We start from the raw sequence: 17,301 nt of genomic DNA, 5'->3' as shown, positions 1-17,301 counted from the left end.
AGAGGGCCCAATATAACACAAAAAAAAAAAAAAAAAAAAAAAGAGGTTGAAACTTTCAGTCTTGCCCTTTGATTTGGGGGGAGGGGAGAGGGGCTTGAGGTTGAATCAATGGCCATTGGCCAATAATTTAGTCAATCACAACTATGTAATGAAGCCTCCATAAAAGCCCCCAAAGGATAGCTTTCTGGCCTTTTCAGAGAGCTTCCACATCAGGGAACCAGAGTGCTTCTACGTGCCACTGTGTGGGGCCCCAAGCTCCCTGAGGACATCAGATCCCTTGTTTGGGACCTCGTCCTATGTATCTCTTCAACTGATTGTTGATTTGTATCCTTTAACAGTGTTTTATATGTAATAAATTAGTAATCTAGGGAGTAAATGGGTTCTTCCTGAGTTCTGTAAGCTGCACTAAACCCAAAGGAGCGGGTCATGGGAACCTCTGATTTATAGCTAGTCAGTGAGAAGCACAGGTAACAAACTAGACTTGCGATTGGCATCCTGAGTTGCAGGAGGTCATCAGAACCCCCAGTGTGCAGCCAGTTAGTCAGAAGCACAGGTAGAAACCTGGGCTTGTGACTGGCATCTGAAGTGGAGGGTGGTCTTGTGGGACTGAGCCCTTTACCTGTGGTATGTGATTCTATCTCTGGGTAGAGAGTGTCAGAATTGATTTGAATTCCTGGACACCCTACTGGCATCCAAGAATTGCTTGTTGGTGTGGGGAAACCTACACACAGACACACACACACAGTGCAACTGGGTCCAGGAACCCTTTTTGGTTGGTGTCAGGAGTGGGATTTGCTAGAATGACCCTGGCTTACAGAAACATGTGCTTTTTAAAGAGAAAGGATAAAAGGGTGGGGAATGAGCAAACACTGATCCCCAGATAGCTACCTAGTCACCCACAGTATGAAACTGAAGCTGCACTGCAATCAGTTACTAAAGGTAAAAGTTACCAATGGAATGTAGTAATGGTAGTAGACTCAACACCCAAGGAGTTGGCTCACTGGATATATAAGGAAATGCAAAATAATAAGCAGCATGCTGAATACACAGTTTCCTGGTTATTGTTATCTCTATTAGCCAAAATGAAAGTTAAAAAATGTGCTCATTCGGGTCTTGATGTTGAACCAAGTTCAGATTTGGGTAGATCTGAGGTTTGGTCATTAGCCTCAAAGCCGCCCAGAGAGGGAAAAATTATGCAGGGACAACAGGAAATACCTCTAAGGTCTCTGGTCACCAAGAAGGTAGTTAATGTAGGGGGAGGGCAAAACCAAGAAACAACTAAAACCAGGGGATAGAGTGTAAAGAAACTGACTCACTTTGTGGACTGGTATCATCAGTTTCCTGAAGAACCTTTACCAAAATGGATCGTGAGAGTAACCAATTTGGGGGCTGTGTCTTTGCTTTTGAAGGCTGCAGAGTAGAAGAGCACATCTGGGTTGATGGAGGACCCGAAGCTCACTACTGAACAATCACAGATTGTTCCAGACACACAGGAGGTTATTCCCGAAGGAATAACCAGCCTGGTCGACTGGATAAACGTCACTGAAAAGTGTGTTTATCCTGAGAAGGGGCGACTGCCAAACTCACCCCATAAATGCCAATGGGACACCCCAGATGAAGCAGCTGAGATGCTTCCTGTGCAAGCCATGTGGGATTAGCTTTATAACTGGGACATTCACCCATGGAATATGCCTGTTACCCAGGTTTTGGTAAATGCTGTGATTAACAGGACCCTTTTTGCATGGGCTCCCCATGGAACTTTACTGCTACAAAACTGAACAACAGTTCAAGAAGCCTTATCAGATCTGCTATCTCAGCTTCTCTGATGACACCAAGAACATTAGAGTAATTAAGAAAACGGGAAGACAAAGGGGAGAGTCAAGGGACTTGACCCAGTGGAGTGGTAATCTTCAGATGGCTGTTGAAACGTAGAATGAATAAAGCAGACACTGATAGAGTTGAAACAGGTGAAACTGAGCAGGACCCTGTGGGGCTCCTGGACATGGAAGCCTTTCTGTGTACCCCGTTCCTTGTTTGTAGGGAACAGACTCCATCCAGCCTCCATGACCTTCCCTGAGTCCCAAAGGGCAGATTCAAACAGTTGCTAATCAGGGAAGGGAGGGGATGCAGAGAGACAAGGGAGGGGCAGCCAAGAAACAATAGGGCAGCCCTGGGGCAGGGGCCTCGTTCCACCTCAAGGGATACATATTAACAATACCTTTGAGCTCTTTACAGAACTAAAACCCCCAACAAATGGAAGATGTCAGCATTATTCATTCCAGAGAACAGCATCTGAGGCCAGATGAAAGGAACCAGAGAAGCTCATCAAGAGATTACCTGAGACCGGATTAAAGGAGGACAGGTGTCCCGTCCCCCGCCGCCCCCCCACCACACACACACCTTAATCTTATCAACAACCCACCCTTGAACCACTGCTATAAAACTCCTCACCAAATCCCCCCCTGGGTTGGGGGACACAGTTTTTCAGGAGCACGAGCCCACTGTGCCCCACTCTGCCTGGCAAAGCAATGAGGTTGTTCTTTTTTTTTTTTTTTTTTAAAGCTATTCTTTTCTAATTCACCCAAAACTCTCCCTGCAAGATTCGATGTGGCACTGGTTCACAGAAGCCGAGTTTTCGGCAACAGATGCAGCACTACCAGAGACTGGGTGGACCAGTGCGGCCCCCAACGTTTTGTTAAAGGGCCCCAAACAAGTCCACTATTTACTCTAGTTTGGAGGGATTTCGAAAGCCAGGAGGCAAATTACAATGAGAAACCTGACCAGGAATCCCCTGCGGGTGAGGATTAGGAAGATTAATGAAGATAAAGACTGATGCAGGGCTTCCCTGGTGGTGCAGTGGTTGAGAGTCCGCCTGCCGATGCAGGGGACACGGGTTCGTGCCCGATCCCACATGCCGCGGAGCGGCTGGGCCCGTGAGCCATGGCCGCCGAGCCTGCGCATCCAGAGCCTGTGCTCCGCAACGGGAGAGACCACAACAGTGAGAGGCCCGCGTACCGCCAAAAAAAAAAAAAAAGACTGATACAGAGGCCAGGATCTTCTGGCTCCACCCCGGGGGTGGGGACCCAAGGCCATCTGCACAGGCGTGGAGAAAACGGAGAGGGAGACCTTCCCAGGATTCCTAGATACAGGAGCCCAAAGCACTGTGATTCCAACACCTGTTGGTGAAGTCTTAGCGGGGCGGGGTGGGGCGGGGCTAAGGTTAGACTGGGAGGAACTGGAGATGCAAACGTTGATGCAATGAAGGTGCACACTGGGATGAAAACTGGGGTGAGTGGACAGATTTTGTGTGAGGTGGTCACATCTCCTTTACCTGACTGTATTACTGGGATGGAGATTATGGCTGACTGGGGATCGCCTCCCCTACTTAATATTGTAAAGCAGAGGCCTGTAAGTCCGCCCTCCGGCCAGCTTTAATTGGGGACGCCAGATGGGAGCTGCTAGAACTGCCCGAGCACACACAGGTGGCTAACATAGAGTGATCTAGAACGCCTGGTGGACAAAAAGAGACGACCACTTTAATTCATGATATGCTAGAAGCTGGAGTGTGGGTACCCACGAATTCACTGTACCATAGCCTTGTGTGGCCTAGGGAAAAGACGGATGGTTCATGGAGACTAACTGTAGACTATCGAGACTTAAACCAAGTTGTACCACCCATCGGCTCAGAAAATGCAAGGAGGCTGCTACTCAGTGAGTGACCTCGTAAATGCTTTCTTCCCTGTCTTGATCTCAGAAAAGAGCCAGCAGCAGTTGGCCTTCACATGGGAAGGATCCCAATTTACCTTTCTTGTGCTGCAACAGAGGTATCTGAACTCACTGGCTTACTGTTGTGATTTGGTCAGAAGGGACGTGGACTTGATGCGGGTCGCCAGTGTAATCATACACTATACTGACGGCGTTACGGTGATAGCGGAAACCAAAAAGCCGGCTAGGACTGATCTGAGTGCAACAGTGACGCACATGACCAACTGGGGTGGGTTAATAAATCCAGCACTGGTTCCCAGGCCTGCCCGAACAGTCAAATTCTTCGGAAGAACCTGGGCAGGGGCCACCTGGGATATTCCACAAGAGACTAAAAATAAACTGCTGTCACTGTCCTCCCCAGGACAAAACAAGAAGCCCAGCGTTTGGTTGGTTGACTTGGATTTTCACCTGGGAATGTTGCTTCCATCTGTAAGACTACCCGAAAGAAAGCTCTAAGTTAGGGACCCGAACGAGAGCAGGTTGCGTCTGAATTACAGACGGTGGCAGCCCTCTCAACTTGGCCATTGGGCCCTGCCGACCCCCCACTCAGATATGATCTGGGAAGTGTCTGCCATACTCTGTATACTCTGCAGACTGGAGCTTCAGGCAAAAGCCCACGAGCACCTCCCAGCAGTGACCACTGGGATATTGGACCAGAAAATTCCAAGATGCTGCCGCCCATACACAGTATCTGAGAGACCATTAGTAGCCTGCGACTGGGCATTAACTGAGATCACCTCGATTACTGATGGACATAAAATAATCATGAAACCTGAGATGCCCATAATGTCTTGGGTGATGTTGGAGAAACACTCCAATGAACACAGTGCCCAGAAGTGTTCCATAATAAAAAGAGAAATGGTTCACCCGAGAGCACGCTGCCAGGGTAATGCAGGAAGGCACCCACTGGATCATGAGCATGTAGCCTCTTTTCCTCTAGGACTGACTTTGGAGCCACCTGAGGAGCTGCTGGAACTGACTGGCACGTGGCCTTGCCCTATGGACGGCTCTCAACTGAACCACAAAGCGCACTTGCTTTATGGATGGCAGTTTCAAGATGAATGGATAATAACCTGCTTGGAAAGTGGCTGCATTAAGACCAGGGGATGGCGAGACTCTGACTGGAGGCAGCAAGAACAAATCGGCTAGTGGGCTGAATTGCACGCTGTTTTCCTAGCAGTGGTGGAAGAATTGAGCAATGGTAAAAGCCCCTATGTTTGGGTTTTTACTCCTGGGCCACAGCCCATGGCGTGGCTGTGTGGTCGGGCAGATGGGCAATGGAAACCTGGACTATTAAAGGGATGCCTGCATGGGGCACGGCCTTATGGAAATCACTCTGGGAATTTAAGGGGCGAGTTAAAGTAGGACATGTCAATGCCCAACAGAAGAACCCCTTCCAGGTTTGGAAGGTCACTGAATCACCAAGTGAACGTTTTGGGAGGGCGGTCCATGAATGAGTCGGCATGGGGAGAGGGCTGCAGCAATGCAGAGCCCCACACATAGCCGGCAAGTGGATTACACTGGACCAAAGCCAGTAGCCCTGGGGCCGGGGGCTATAAATGAGCCCTGACAGGAAGAGACACCCTGCACTGGGTCTGCATGCCTGATGGTAGATGCAAGCGCTCAAAATACTGTAAGATTGGAACAGAAAATACTGTAACAATTTGAGCCACTAAGTTACATTTTTTCGGACCAAGGGGTGCATTTTACAGCCCATACTGTCCAAACAGTGGCAAGAGACTTCACACCAGATGTGTTGCGTATCATCCTCAGAGTAATGGTTTAATAGAAAATTGGAATGGGCGGCTGAAGCATTTGCTGTCTAAAACCAGGGGAGATACAGGCTTGAGAGACTGGCTTACACACCGTCACGAGCATGTGCTCACACTCAACACGAGCGGGGCTGAGGGTGGGTCCCCACTGGATAGATTCCTCCACTTTTCTGGGGGTGTGGGCAAGTCGGGGTGGGGGAGGATGCTGATGCGACTGTATAACTCTTCCCTGCATCACAGCATCCCTACTCGATGCAGTGGTCCCAGAACCAGGGATGCAACTGTGGGGGCCCGAAGCAGGGATGATTCCTAAACAAGAAACTGGTAACTATACCTTTAAACCTTTATGTCAGAATTCCTAAGGGCCTGATGGGCCCGGAATGTGCCTTCACCCCCTCTGGCAAAGTTGGTGCTGACAGTGAATGCTGCCGTGCTGCCTAGCAGTTGCAAGAGCCCACTGGTTCTGTACCTGTGTAACCCTACTCTATGCGAGCGGCAGTGGACGGGGCAGGGGAGACACCTGCCAGCCTAGTTTCCTGGCAGCAATCTGGACCAGCACGGTGGCCAAACTAACGTCGCTTCCAAGAGTGGAAAAGTGTGGGTAAAGATAAATGACAAATGGAGAGGAAAAATAACAGCTGAGGGTAAAGGGATAAATAAGTGGGTTATGCAATGAGGGAAATCCAACATTTTATTAACACCTGGAGAGAGCCTCAGAGCAAGAGAATAATATAATCTCTTAGCAGAAGCATACCAGATGCCCAGCAGGCTGAAGCTAGTTTGCTGAGATCAGCCCTGATTTGGGGACCTGATAAGATTGAACAGCAGCCTGCACACCTGAATGGCATTGCTCTGGAAAGACATTCTGGTCCTGAGATATATTAACGAACAGGACCAACTGTTAAAAGATTAAATGGAATTCTAGCGATGCGCCTGTATCTTCTGACTCCTATTTTTCGGGCTACATCTACTACAAAGAATAACATTTGGGAACTGTTTCCTACTGGGACTTCAAACTGTGTGGTGTATAGCTCCCAGCAGACTGATCTATGTAATCACTGTGTAATTATAGATCTTGACAATCAATTGCTTAGAAAGGTCCCTGGTTATGATGGACAAAGTATAATGGCAGCATGCCGAGCATGGGAGGGTGTGCTGTGCACGAGCACATGTCATCCTGTTTCTTGTGGATGGAAAACGATTCATCAAAATAGGGAAAAACAGCAGGTCCCTGATGGGACTAAAGCAGTGGGCATCACATGGTAGCTCAAGTTCCCCTGGGGTACAGCCCTACCAGAGACAAGGCAGGCCATGGGAAGCCTCATGGCATACTCAAACTAAATTAAATTACATCTAGGTGTGCTTACCACACATCTAAGCCTAGTCTGGGGGACCCAAAATTTTGGGGTGCAAAACATGCACCCTATCTGCACCCAGGCCATTAGTACACAATGGCAACAAGGTCTCTGGTGGATTCAACAACACTGGCCCACAAGCCAGAAACAGCCTGAGGGTAAATAGGTGCTAGTAGGTATCCTAGGACAAGTGGAATTTGCTTTCAATGAGGAGTGGCATTCAGAGGAAAAAGATTAATTAGAATAGGCAGACTAGGGGGAGTTCTCTTCCAGGTGGAAGGCGAAGGATGGGAGCCAGCCTGGAAAGAGAATGAGGTTTTAGCAAAGTGGGTCAGGCAGACTGCCAATAATGCTGGATATGCTAGAACTAGCATTGGGAAGGGCCGTGCACCCCAATCCAACAAGGCCTCTTGACTATTTAAATACATATGCAGGCTGAAGTGGCCACGGGGCAGTGGCCCTCAATCCTAGCTGCAGAGGCTCAGGGGCGCACACACCTATGGGAATGTTACGGCCCTCCAAGCTTATGGAAGTTCTCTGGGGACATTTATAATTTACACAGATGCACCCTGACTGCTCGCACCTCCAGTAAAGCTAGAAATAAAATATACCCTGCAGCACAGTTAGTTGGGATAGGAATATTCTAAATACAACTCGTGTCCTCCCCATAGAAGGGAGGTGGGCCCTGCGATACAACACACAATGGAAATCAGACTCAGTACAAGCTCGTGAACTTGTCCCTAGTTACCCTGGAATCCGGAGCTAACTGAATCGTGGCCAGTGGTCACGACCTCTGTCCTTAATACCGTCTGGTATATGGGCAAAGGCAGATTCTGTTGGGAAGGCAAAGTGAACAACGTCGGTAGCTCTTACCGATTTGTTGTGTAATGAAAACGAATCGTACAGTAACCATATTTCGATACGGCGTAACCCTGTCGCTGGTAAGATTCAACTACCTCATGTAAATGAGCCTTATGGTAACACTGATACTGATGATCAAATGTATTGAGAGCCTGAGTTAAAGCCTCCTCGGGAGGTAATACCTGTGGAAAATGACTGGCCTGAGGAGGAGCAGGATAGCTAAACACCAGCTGATTTCTGTGCTGAATAGTTCTGCACAAATTGATCGTAAGGTACAAGTAGCAAATGACGTTTCTCTAAATCGATCCCGGGACTTCCCTGGTGGCGCAGTGGTTAAGAATCCGCCTGCCAATGCGGGGGACACAGGTTTCGAGCCCTGGTCCGGGAAGATCCCACATGCCACGGAGCAACTAAGCCCATGCATCACAACTACTGAGCCTGCACTCTAGAGCCCGCGAGCCCCAACTACTGAGCCCACGTGCCACAACTACTGAAGCCCACGGGCCTAGAGCCCATGCTCTGCAACAAGAGAAGCCACCACAATGAGAAGCCCACGCACCGCAACGAAGAGTAGCCCCCCCGCTCGCCGCAACTGGAGAAAGCCTCCACACAGCAACGAAGACCCAACGCAGCCAAAAATCCATCAATCCATCCATCCCTAGCCCACACAGCTTCTCCAAACGTCTGGCCTATTTATGTCAGTACTATTGCTACATCTGTTCTAATAAATGCGACCCCAAACATAAGTGCTGTGACAGGTATGATTGCTTTGCTGTAAGGGATCTGTTCCACCAGGGAGTGGACTGCAGTATTGTGATTTATAAGAAATACATATACTTGGTCATTCTCAGATATATTTGGTCCTTCATCCACAGTTCCCGGCTCACAGCTCCCAAAATCCTTGGAATTTTCTGATCAATATGAGCAATGGGAGCATCTCTGTTGTATTTGGTCTCTAGTCCTCAGTTCCAGAAAACACTTTAGGGCCAAAAAGGTGAAATGGGTGTCTTGTTATTAAGAAGAAGCCCTTTTCCATCACAACCGGGTTTATGTTAATGAAGGTGACTTTGGATCCCACCCCAGGGTGGGGGCTTGTTGCCAGGAGAACCAACCTTGTGATTAGCGGGTCAGAATTTTCAGTCTTGCGTCCTGACTCCTGGGCAGGGGAGAGGGGCCTCAGGTTGAGTCAGTCGCTATTGGCCAATGATTTAGTCAATCATGACCATGTAATGAAGCCTCCATAAAAGCCTCAAAAGGCAGCTTTTAGGCCCTTTTACAGAAAGCTTCCACACCAGGGAACCAGAACGCTTTGTGCTACCATGCAGGGTCCCAAGCTTCATGAGGACATAAGATCCCTTGTTCGGGACCTCGCCCCATGTATCTCTTCATCTGGTTGTTAATTTGTATCCTTTAAGAGCCTTTTATACTAAATTGGTAATCTACTGAGTAAATGGGTTTTCCCGAGTTTTGTCAGCAGCTCTGGCAAATTAATCAAACCAGAGGAGGGGGGCATGGGAACCTCCGATTTACAACCAGTTAGTCAGAGGCACGGGTAACAGCCTGGACTTGTGACTGGCACCTGAAGTGGAGGGTGCTCGGGTGACGGAGCCCTTTACCTGTGGAATGTGATTCTGCCTCTGGGTAGACAGTGTCAGAATTGCGGCCAACTGCGGGACACCTGGTTGGTGTCCAAGAATTGGATCCTGGAAACCTTTCCAGTGTACGTGTGAGGTAGAGGGTGCCTGCATGACCAGCCCCAATAGAAACCCTGGGCCGAGTCTCGAAGGAGCTTCCCTGATCGACGGCACTTCACACGTGTCGTCACAGCTTGGAGCTCAGGGAACCAAGCACATGATATGTGACTCCACTGGGAGGAGGCTTCCAGAAGCTTGTGCCTGGTTTCCCTGGGACTCCCCCGCATGTCTTTTGCTTTTGCTGATCCTGCTCTGTATCTTTTTGTTGTAATAGACTTATGAGTATGACCATACACCGAGTCCTCCTAGGCAATCATCCAACCTGCAGGTGGTCTTGGGACCCTCCAAACAAATGAGTTTAACAAAATATTAAAATTAATTTCACCCGCTTCTTTTTGCTTACAGTGGCTACTGGAAGATTCACCACCATGGATGTTGCTCACATTACACTTCCGTTGACGGTACTGCTTGAGCACCGTGGAACTGCAAGTGCTTAAAGAGTCAGACCAGAGCTTCCATTTTATTGGGGAAACTGAGGCCCAGAGAGGGTGGTACGTATGGCTGAGACCACACAGCAAGCGGAGAACAGGAGGACTTGGGCAGGGAACCCACTGCAGAACTCCAGCCCCCAGGTACTTACCGGATGGACCTCGAGTGGTTGTCTTGGGGACTGAGGGCTTTCTGGCCAGGGGTGCCCGACTTCCTTTGTCACTAGGCTCGCTCCGGGCGCTGAGTGGCCGACTGGCCCGGTCCCCACTGGCCAGCCCCTTGGTCTTAGCAGCAGTCACTGGAGTGGCTCTGGGGGCAGTGGTGCCACGGTTGGGGCGGGTAAGGGGCTTCCGGGTATGGCCGAGGCCCTCTCTCAGCCGGACCTGCTCAGGAGGCAGCATCTCAGGGTCCACCATGCAGATACTAGGTGGGGTGGGCAGTGGCGGGGGTATCTTGAGCGGGTCAGGCAGTGGGTCGCGGCGAGGGGCCCCAAAGCCCTCTGTGTCCTCATCCGAGTCCGCGGTGCCAGGGGCAGCAGGCAGGGGGTCCGAGTCAGACAGGGTAGGCAGGGACTCGCTGACGGACGTGGGTGGTGTCTCCTCCACCCCTGGAGCACCCGCCCGCTCCTGGGACCGGGCACTACTGTCATTGGAGCTGCCGGGGGACACAGGTGCCGGAGCCATGGGCACAGCCTTGCGGTGCTCAAACTCACAGGGTGATACCAAGCACAGGTCCACGTCGTGTGGGGAGGCTGAGCGGAGCACCCGAGGGCCACAGAGTGGGAGGCTCAGTCCGGCTTCACTTGCGGCGGCAGCTGGTGGCGGTAGCACCTGCTCAAAGGACACGGACAGGGACTCGTCCACCTCTGTGGAGTGCGGGGAGCCCACCTCGGCAGGCAGCGAGGGGGTGGTCACTGTGGGGGACGCATCCGGCCCAGGCTCCCCACCCCGCAGCGGGCTCAGTGACAGTGGCCCGCTGCTCTCAGCTGGGCCCTGGTGGGCTCCGGCGGGTGAGGGTGTGCACGGCTCGGGGGCGCTGGTGGCCAACAGCAGCTGCAGGGTCTCCTCCAAGCTGCCGCCCTCCTCCCCGGCTGGGCTCAGCCCCAGTTCCAGGCTGCTCTCCTGGCTGGGCGTGGCCACCAGCCGGGGGGCCGGGGAGCCGCAGGCCTCCGTGGCGGGGCTGGCCTCTCTGCACCGGAAGCTAGGTGGGCTGCGGGGCCCATTCTCTGCTGGTGGGACACCCGGGCGGGGTGTGTTGGGTGCTCTGCGGGGCTTGGGAGCCACCTGGGTACCTGCTTTCTTGCCACTGACCACAGCGGAGGCCGCCTGCCGTACCTCCCGGGGTTGGGTCCGAAGGGCGCTCGGCTTGGGGCCTTTCTTCACCTCCCGGGAGGGCCTGGCTTCTTTCTCGGCCTTGCGAGGGGCCTCAGCCCGCGGTGGCTCCTTCTGGGCCACCCCGGGGCGCTCCTGGGCGGGCCTGGAGGGTGCCGTCATCCGGCCCTCTCTCCTCAAACTGTCCCGGGAGCCCACGCTTTCCTTGCTCTCAGCTCGCCGAGGCCCCGCCAGGTCCTGAGGGGTCACCACAGGCTCCCGCAAGAACCCCAAGTGCTGCAGGCGGACCAGGCCATCCAGGAGGCGGGCGGGTGGCGTGCAGCCAGGGAACAGCACGCGCACCACCTTCTCGGAGGGGCCCGCGGGGTGCCACACCAGCAGGGCACACACAGAGGCCAGCGTGTGGTCAGTGGCGGCCGAGGGCGGGTGCAGCACGTACATGTCCAGCCGGCCCACGCCCATCTTCTGGAAGAGCACAGTGGGCTCGGCCGGCAGCGGCCCACGGTTCAGAGGCAGGGGGGTGATGCCCAGCCGGGCCAGGAGGCTCAGGGCCAGCTCCGCCTCATCCTCCCCGCGTACCAGCCGTGAGGCGGCTGCACGGGCATTGAGGAACACAATGCCCAGGTTGGGGGAGATCAGCCTGCGCAGCCGGTCATCCCCAGAGCCCCCGCCAGCGGCTGCCTCATCACGCTCTGCCAGCTTGCGCCGCAGCAGACTGTTGAGGCCGGGGAGGCTGTCAGCGCCCGCGTGGGTCACCAGCACAGCGTCCACCCGGTCCAGGTGCCGCACCAGCTTCCAGAAGCTTGACTTGGGGTTGGAGCCACCATTGACCAGCACGGTGAAGCCATTGACGGCGAAGAAGGCAGCATCCCCAAGGCCGCCAGGGAAGATGTAGCAGCAGGGCCGGGCGAGCCTGAGGAAGCCCACGGAGGCCGGAGGCTCGAGCAGCTCAAAGGGGGACGGCGGCTCCAGCGACTCGGCCACATACTCCAGGAACTCACGCAGGCCCTCAGAAGCCGGCAGCTGCACTGGAGGATTCAACCGCAGCTGGAGCACGCCCTGGAGGCCGGGCACTTCGGGTGCCAGCTGGGCCCAGTCACCAAAGGTCGGGCAGGTGATGGTGAGCTTGGGTGGGTCTGCAGGCGGGGGTGTGGAGGCCAGGAGATCCCGGATCTGTAGAGGGCAGAATGGTTAAGGGGTCACCTGGAGCCAGGCAACACCCAGCCCCTTGGGAAAACTAAGGCCCTTTGCCTGCCCCTGTCACCCTCAGGACAAAAACCCAGCCTTCCCCACATCCCAGAAGGGCCCATCACCACCTGTCCACCTCTACCCTCCCCCACCCTCTCTCACTCTCCCTGCCCCAGGGCCTTTGCACTTGCTGTTCTCAACTCCTAAAGCACAGCATCCTCCAGAGAGACCTACACTCACCGCCCCACCACCCCTATGTACTGGTTCTTATCAAACCAAACATGGTTTGCCAGTTTTTTGCTCATTTTGCCCCACCCAGACTAAGGGATTCAGAAGGGACCCCCATTCAGATGGGACCTAGAATCTGCGGTGCCACTTGAAGACTCTGAGACATCTGCTGATCTACAGGCCCACACACTGCAGTGGGTCATGGGACTGGGCCCAGGAGGAAGACACGCCACCACCATTATTCCACAGAGGAGGAAGGGACGATGCTCAGGGGGACAGCAGGTCGCTGGAGCCACTCAGCCCAGTGGGGACAAGCCAGACTTCAGAGGCAGGATGGTGAGGGGGCGGCTTACCTCTTTGTCCCCCAGGACCTGGAGGAAGTGGCGAGGTGAGAAGCCCCCTGTCTGGAGCAGCAGCTCGCCCGTCTCCTCCAGGCAGGGCCCAGCCAGCACCAGCAGCTTGTGAGAGGCAGGGTCCAGCAGAAGGTTCCGGAGCTGAGGGAGAGGGAGAGTGTTCAAGGCCCTATTCTGTGCAGTGAGATAGCACCCCTCTTTGGGGTGGTCCCCGGCCCCTAATCTGTATATACCACCCCACTCCTGTCCCCATGACGGCCTGGCCAGTACTAAGCTAGAAGCCGGGACTGCAGCCTGTAGGCCTCCAGTTGGGCTCGACCCCCTATCCCTGCTCCCAACTCCTGCTCCTTCTACAAAGCCCAGCTCCAGTGCCCCCTTCTCCTGGAAGCCCTGCACACCCTTTCTGGGCTCCCCGAAGCCCACCTCTCCCTCTGGCCCAGCCCCAGTGCCACAGGGAAGAGGGGCCTGTGTCTGGCTCTGTCTCCTCCAGCCCCTTCAGGGAGCATTTTTGATCAGAGGAATCAACCCGTACAAGAGTATCTAGAGGGGTGTCCCGGGGCTCTATCTTGTTCATCTTTCTCATGGGAAATTGAGAGAAGAGCACAGATGTCCACAAGCCAGAAGTATTAAGTCAGTTCAGACAACTAGCGGGGCGCAGCCCAAAGGAGCGCATGGGACGCAGACATCGGTTGGGTTCTGCCCTCCCACCTCCAGCCCTTCCCTATCTCATTCCTTGCTCCCAAACTCCAGCCTTTTCTGATTCCACCCGCTCCCACCATCAGCTCTGAGGAGGGAATAAATCGAGGCTGGAGTCATCGGGGGAGGCTTCGCTGCTGCTGGGTGTCAAGAAGAGGATTTCAGGCAGCTTGAAGGCAAGGACACATGAGGTGAGGCCCGGGGACGGCGCTCGCCCCAGCAGCCCGCTCCCCCCAGGAGCCTACCCTTCCCTACCTCGTCACACAGGGACTTGTCTGATGGATTCAGGAGGACCAGCGTCTCCAGGGTGTCTCCACGGTGGTGCAGGCTCCGCTGGCCTGTGGGGGAACCAGGCCCTGTGAGTTTAGGGCTGAGCCACGTGAGTGGGGGTCAGCCTGTGACAAGGTCAAACCCTGCCTCACTGTGTAACCCCAGGCGGCCATGAGCCCCTCCAGGACTCCGCTTCCCGAGACCTTCAGCCAGAGGGTTACCCAGGGATTAACAGGCATGTGGTAAAGCTGCAGGTCAGGATGAGGCAAGAACAGGAAACCGCCTTGGCAGGCCTCACGCTGGAAACAAGGCCTCCACTGCTGGCAGGGCCCAATTCACAGATCTCAGCCCTGTGGGGGACGCCACTGTCACCCTCACTTTATAATCAAGGAGCCGGAGCCCAGGGAGGGCCAAGGAGAGTACACCAGGAAAAGGGCACAACATGGGCAAGGGCCCTGCGGCAGGAATGAACTCTCTGTGTCTGAGGATCAGGAAGGGGCAGGTGGGGCTGCAGTGAGGGGCAGGAGGGAGCCGAAGGCAGGGAGGCCTCATGGGCCACAGAGAGGGGAGTGGGGTTGATTCTGGGATCCGAACCCTCATCCGTCCCCCAGAGACCAGATGTATTTCAAATATGGAGCACCCGGCCCTGGGTCTGGAGAGGCAAGGATCCTCTACTGCTGGTTACCCTTTTATCAGTTTATCACGGGCTTCTTATCATGTGCGGATATTGCCCCATTCAGGTGGGGAAATTAAGGCACAGAGGGGGGAAGTGGCTGCCAAGGCCACACAGAGCGGATGGCATTTCCAGCTCCCCCAAATGGTGAGGGTCAGGAAGCCACCCAGAACCACTAGGACAATGAGGCGACGGACACTTCCTTCCCCTCCTGCAGCGGCCTGGAGGTGACTCAACAGGCTGGCTGAGGCAGGGGAGAGCTGCAGGCAACACCCAGGCCCTGCCCAGCAGCTGCTCTGTTCACCCCGGTCACCCCAGAATCCCCAGGGAGCCACGGGACATGTGGGGCTGGCCCAGGAACCCCAACTCCCTCCTCGAGCTTGCTTTCTCAGGTCTCCATCTATTGAGCATCTACTGTGTACCTGGCCCTGTGAAGGAATCACAGGCATAAACCAGACATAGTCCCTGCCACACCAGGCCTACACTCCACCCTCCAGTCCCGCTCAGCAGCCCCTCACTTTCCAAATGTGCTGTCCCTTTGACTGGGCCCTTCCCTCCACCCTCTTCACCAGCCCCAGCTGCTTCTCATCCAAAAAGACCCTCCTCAGAGGTCTCCCTGTCCCCCACACCTCACTGCCTTACCTGTCAAGTGGGGACAAAAACACAAGTTCTTGCCTTGTGGGTTGCTGATGACCAAAGGAAGTGAGTACTGGCTCAGGGCCTGCCCCTAGTCTGCACTCAGTAGATCTCAGCTGTATTATTACCGTTGCTGCTTACAGCCATTCCCTGACCCCCATGCCTGGCATATAGTTGGCACTCAAAGAACACCTGTCCACTGAATGAGCACAAGGGGAGAGCTGGGGCATGCAGGGTCCCCAGCCTCACCTTTCACAATGCTGGAAAAGGTGGCCGAGTGCCGTGACACGAAGACCTTGAGCTGCTCATCGAGGCTGCAGACGCCAGGGTCAATGTCCCACGACCGGATGCCTGGTGGGGAGAGGGGGGAAGGGAGGTAGGAAATCAGCTGGGTTTCCCAGCTCCCAGAATACTTCAATAACTAGCGGAGGGCTGGTGAGGGCCGCCACAGGCCCCTCCCCTCAACCTGCCCCTGCACGTGATGGCCTGGAAATTCAGAACCATCCAATGTGCCTTTGGAGCCCACTGCATCCACCCTCAAGGAACCCAAAGTGTAACTCAGGCATTTTACGGAGAAGACTGAGGACATCAGAAAGAAAGTCCCGGCCTCCTAAACAGTCATCTTGTCCCCTCCGTCATCCTCCCACCTCCACCACTGGTTTCACTGTTCCTCAGCCCTGCCAGGCACAGTTCCCAACTCTGAGCCTTCGCGTGAGCTGTTCCCACTGCCCAGAGGTCGTTCTCCCCACCCTTCAGGTCCTCTCAGCCCTTTGCATCCTGTGAACGCTGCTGTAACCATCTGAGCTTAAAACTTGGTCCATCTCCTCACTCACTTTGGTACCCGCCCCCCAACCAGACCCATTAGTCCTGTGAGGGCAGGACTGAGCCTGCCCATGGTCCCCACGCTATCCCTGATGCCCTGTGGGGTGACATTCCTTAATCCTGTGAACCGAGATGTTTGCTGCCGTCCTATTTTACTGGCCACGGACGGCAGGCCCTGCCGATCTGAGAGATGGGGGATGGATGAATGCCCTCCAATCACGGTTCAGGGTGCACCACGCCTGCCGGTCCCACCGTGCCAAGTGGCTGCAGGTTAACCTTGCAGGTGCACCTATGACTCATATCCCCAGGTGCCAAATTCCCTAGGCAGGCAGCACCCGCCCACACCCCAATTAGCAGTTCCTCATGGAGCTGCGGAAAGTAGGCCCTGGAGCTCCGGGCCCAGCCTCCCCATCCCTGCTCCTCCCTCCAGGACTTCCAGGCTGCTAAGGCCCGAGGATTCGAGGAGGGCCCGGAGGGCGGGAAGCGGAGCCGTTGCCCATGCTGCCCAATCGCGTGGGTCCCAAAGCCTGGGCCCGTATCCCCTCCCCGGTCCGCACCCCTCTCAAGGCGGAGCAGCCCAGCCCAAACCCGAACGCTGTTTCCTCTGCGAGCACGCACGGACTCTGCCTGCGCCCTGTGCCTAACGGTAAGGGGATAGGGGCACCGGGGCCCCCGGATCCAGCCGCCCCCCGCCCCATCCCCCGGCCCTTAGGCCGAGATGCGCCGCCGCGCCCGCCTTCCCGACACCGCGTTCCCGGGCCGGCCCGACCTCGTTCAAGCTCCTCCAGCACATAGGCTAGCAGCCCGGGGCACCCGCACTCGCCGCCCACCACGAGCAGCAGTGAACTGGGCGCCTCCATCGACCCGGGCCCTGCAGCCGAAACCGCCATCTTCGCGCCGGCCAGACGCTCCGAGCGCCCGCCCTGCTGTCCCCGCCCCTTAAAGGGGCCGGACCGGAAGGGCTGAAGACCCCGCCCGGAAGCCCCTCCTCGCACGTTATCTGCCCCTTCCCGCCCATTGAGGTCATGGGAGATGGGGGTATGGACACCTAAGGGTTGGCCTAGCCTTGGGTCTCCACTTTGGGCACACCTCCCAAATAACCACTGATTCATTCATTCATTCACTCACTCTTTCATTCATTCATTCACTCAACAAGTTCTGACTGCAT

General features: G+C 54.8%; 1 protein-coding gene across 1 annotated transcript in view; it reads right to left on the bottom strand.

Annotated features, from left to right (window-relative positions):
• Positions 1–17,058, bottom strand: part of MAP1S (microtubule associated protein 1S) — a 27,538-nt gene extending 10,480 nt beyond the window's left edge. The window contains exons 1-5 of the mRNA XM_007461023.1: positions 16,903–17,058; positions 15,561–15,662; positions 13,988–14,070; positions 13,037–13,177; positions 10,088–12,440 (exon numbers count right to left, since the gene is read on the bottom strand). Coding sequence (XP_007461085.1) covers positions 10,088–12,440; positions 13,037–13,177; positions 13,988–14,070; positions 15,561–15,662; positions 16,903–17,023 — 2,800 coding nt within the window. The 5' untranslated portion in view covers positions 17,024–17,058. The remainder of the gene's footprint in view (positions 1–10,087; positions 12,441–13,036; positions 13,178–13,987; positions 14,071–15,560; positions 15,663–16,902) is intronic.
• Between the last annotated feature and the right edge of the window lie 243 nt (positions 17,059–17,301).

The sequence above is a fragment of the Lipotes vexillifer genome, unplaced genomic scaffold, assembly GCF_000442215.2.
Source record: "Lipotes vexillifer unplaced genomic scaffold, Lipotes_vexillifer_v1.1 scaffold469, whole genome shotgun sequence".
Lineage (NCBI taxonomy): Eukaryota > Metazoa > Chordata > Mammalia > Artiodactyla > Lipotidae > Lipotes > Lipotes vexillifer.
Note: the sequence above shows the minus strand (reverse complement) of the source record. Positions and strands in the feature narration are given on the sequence as shown.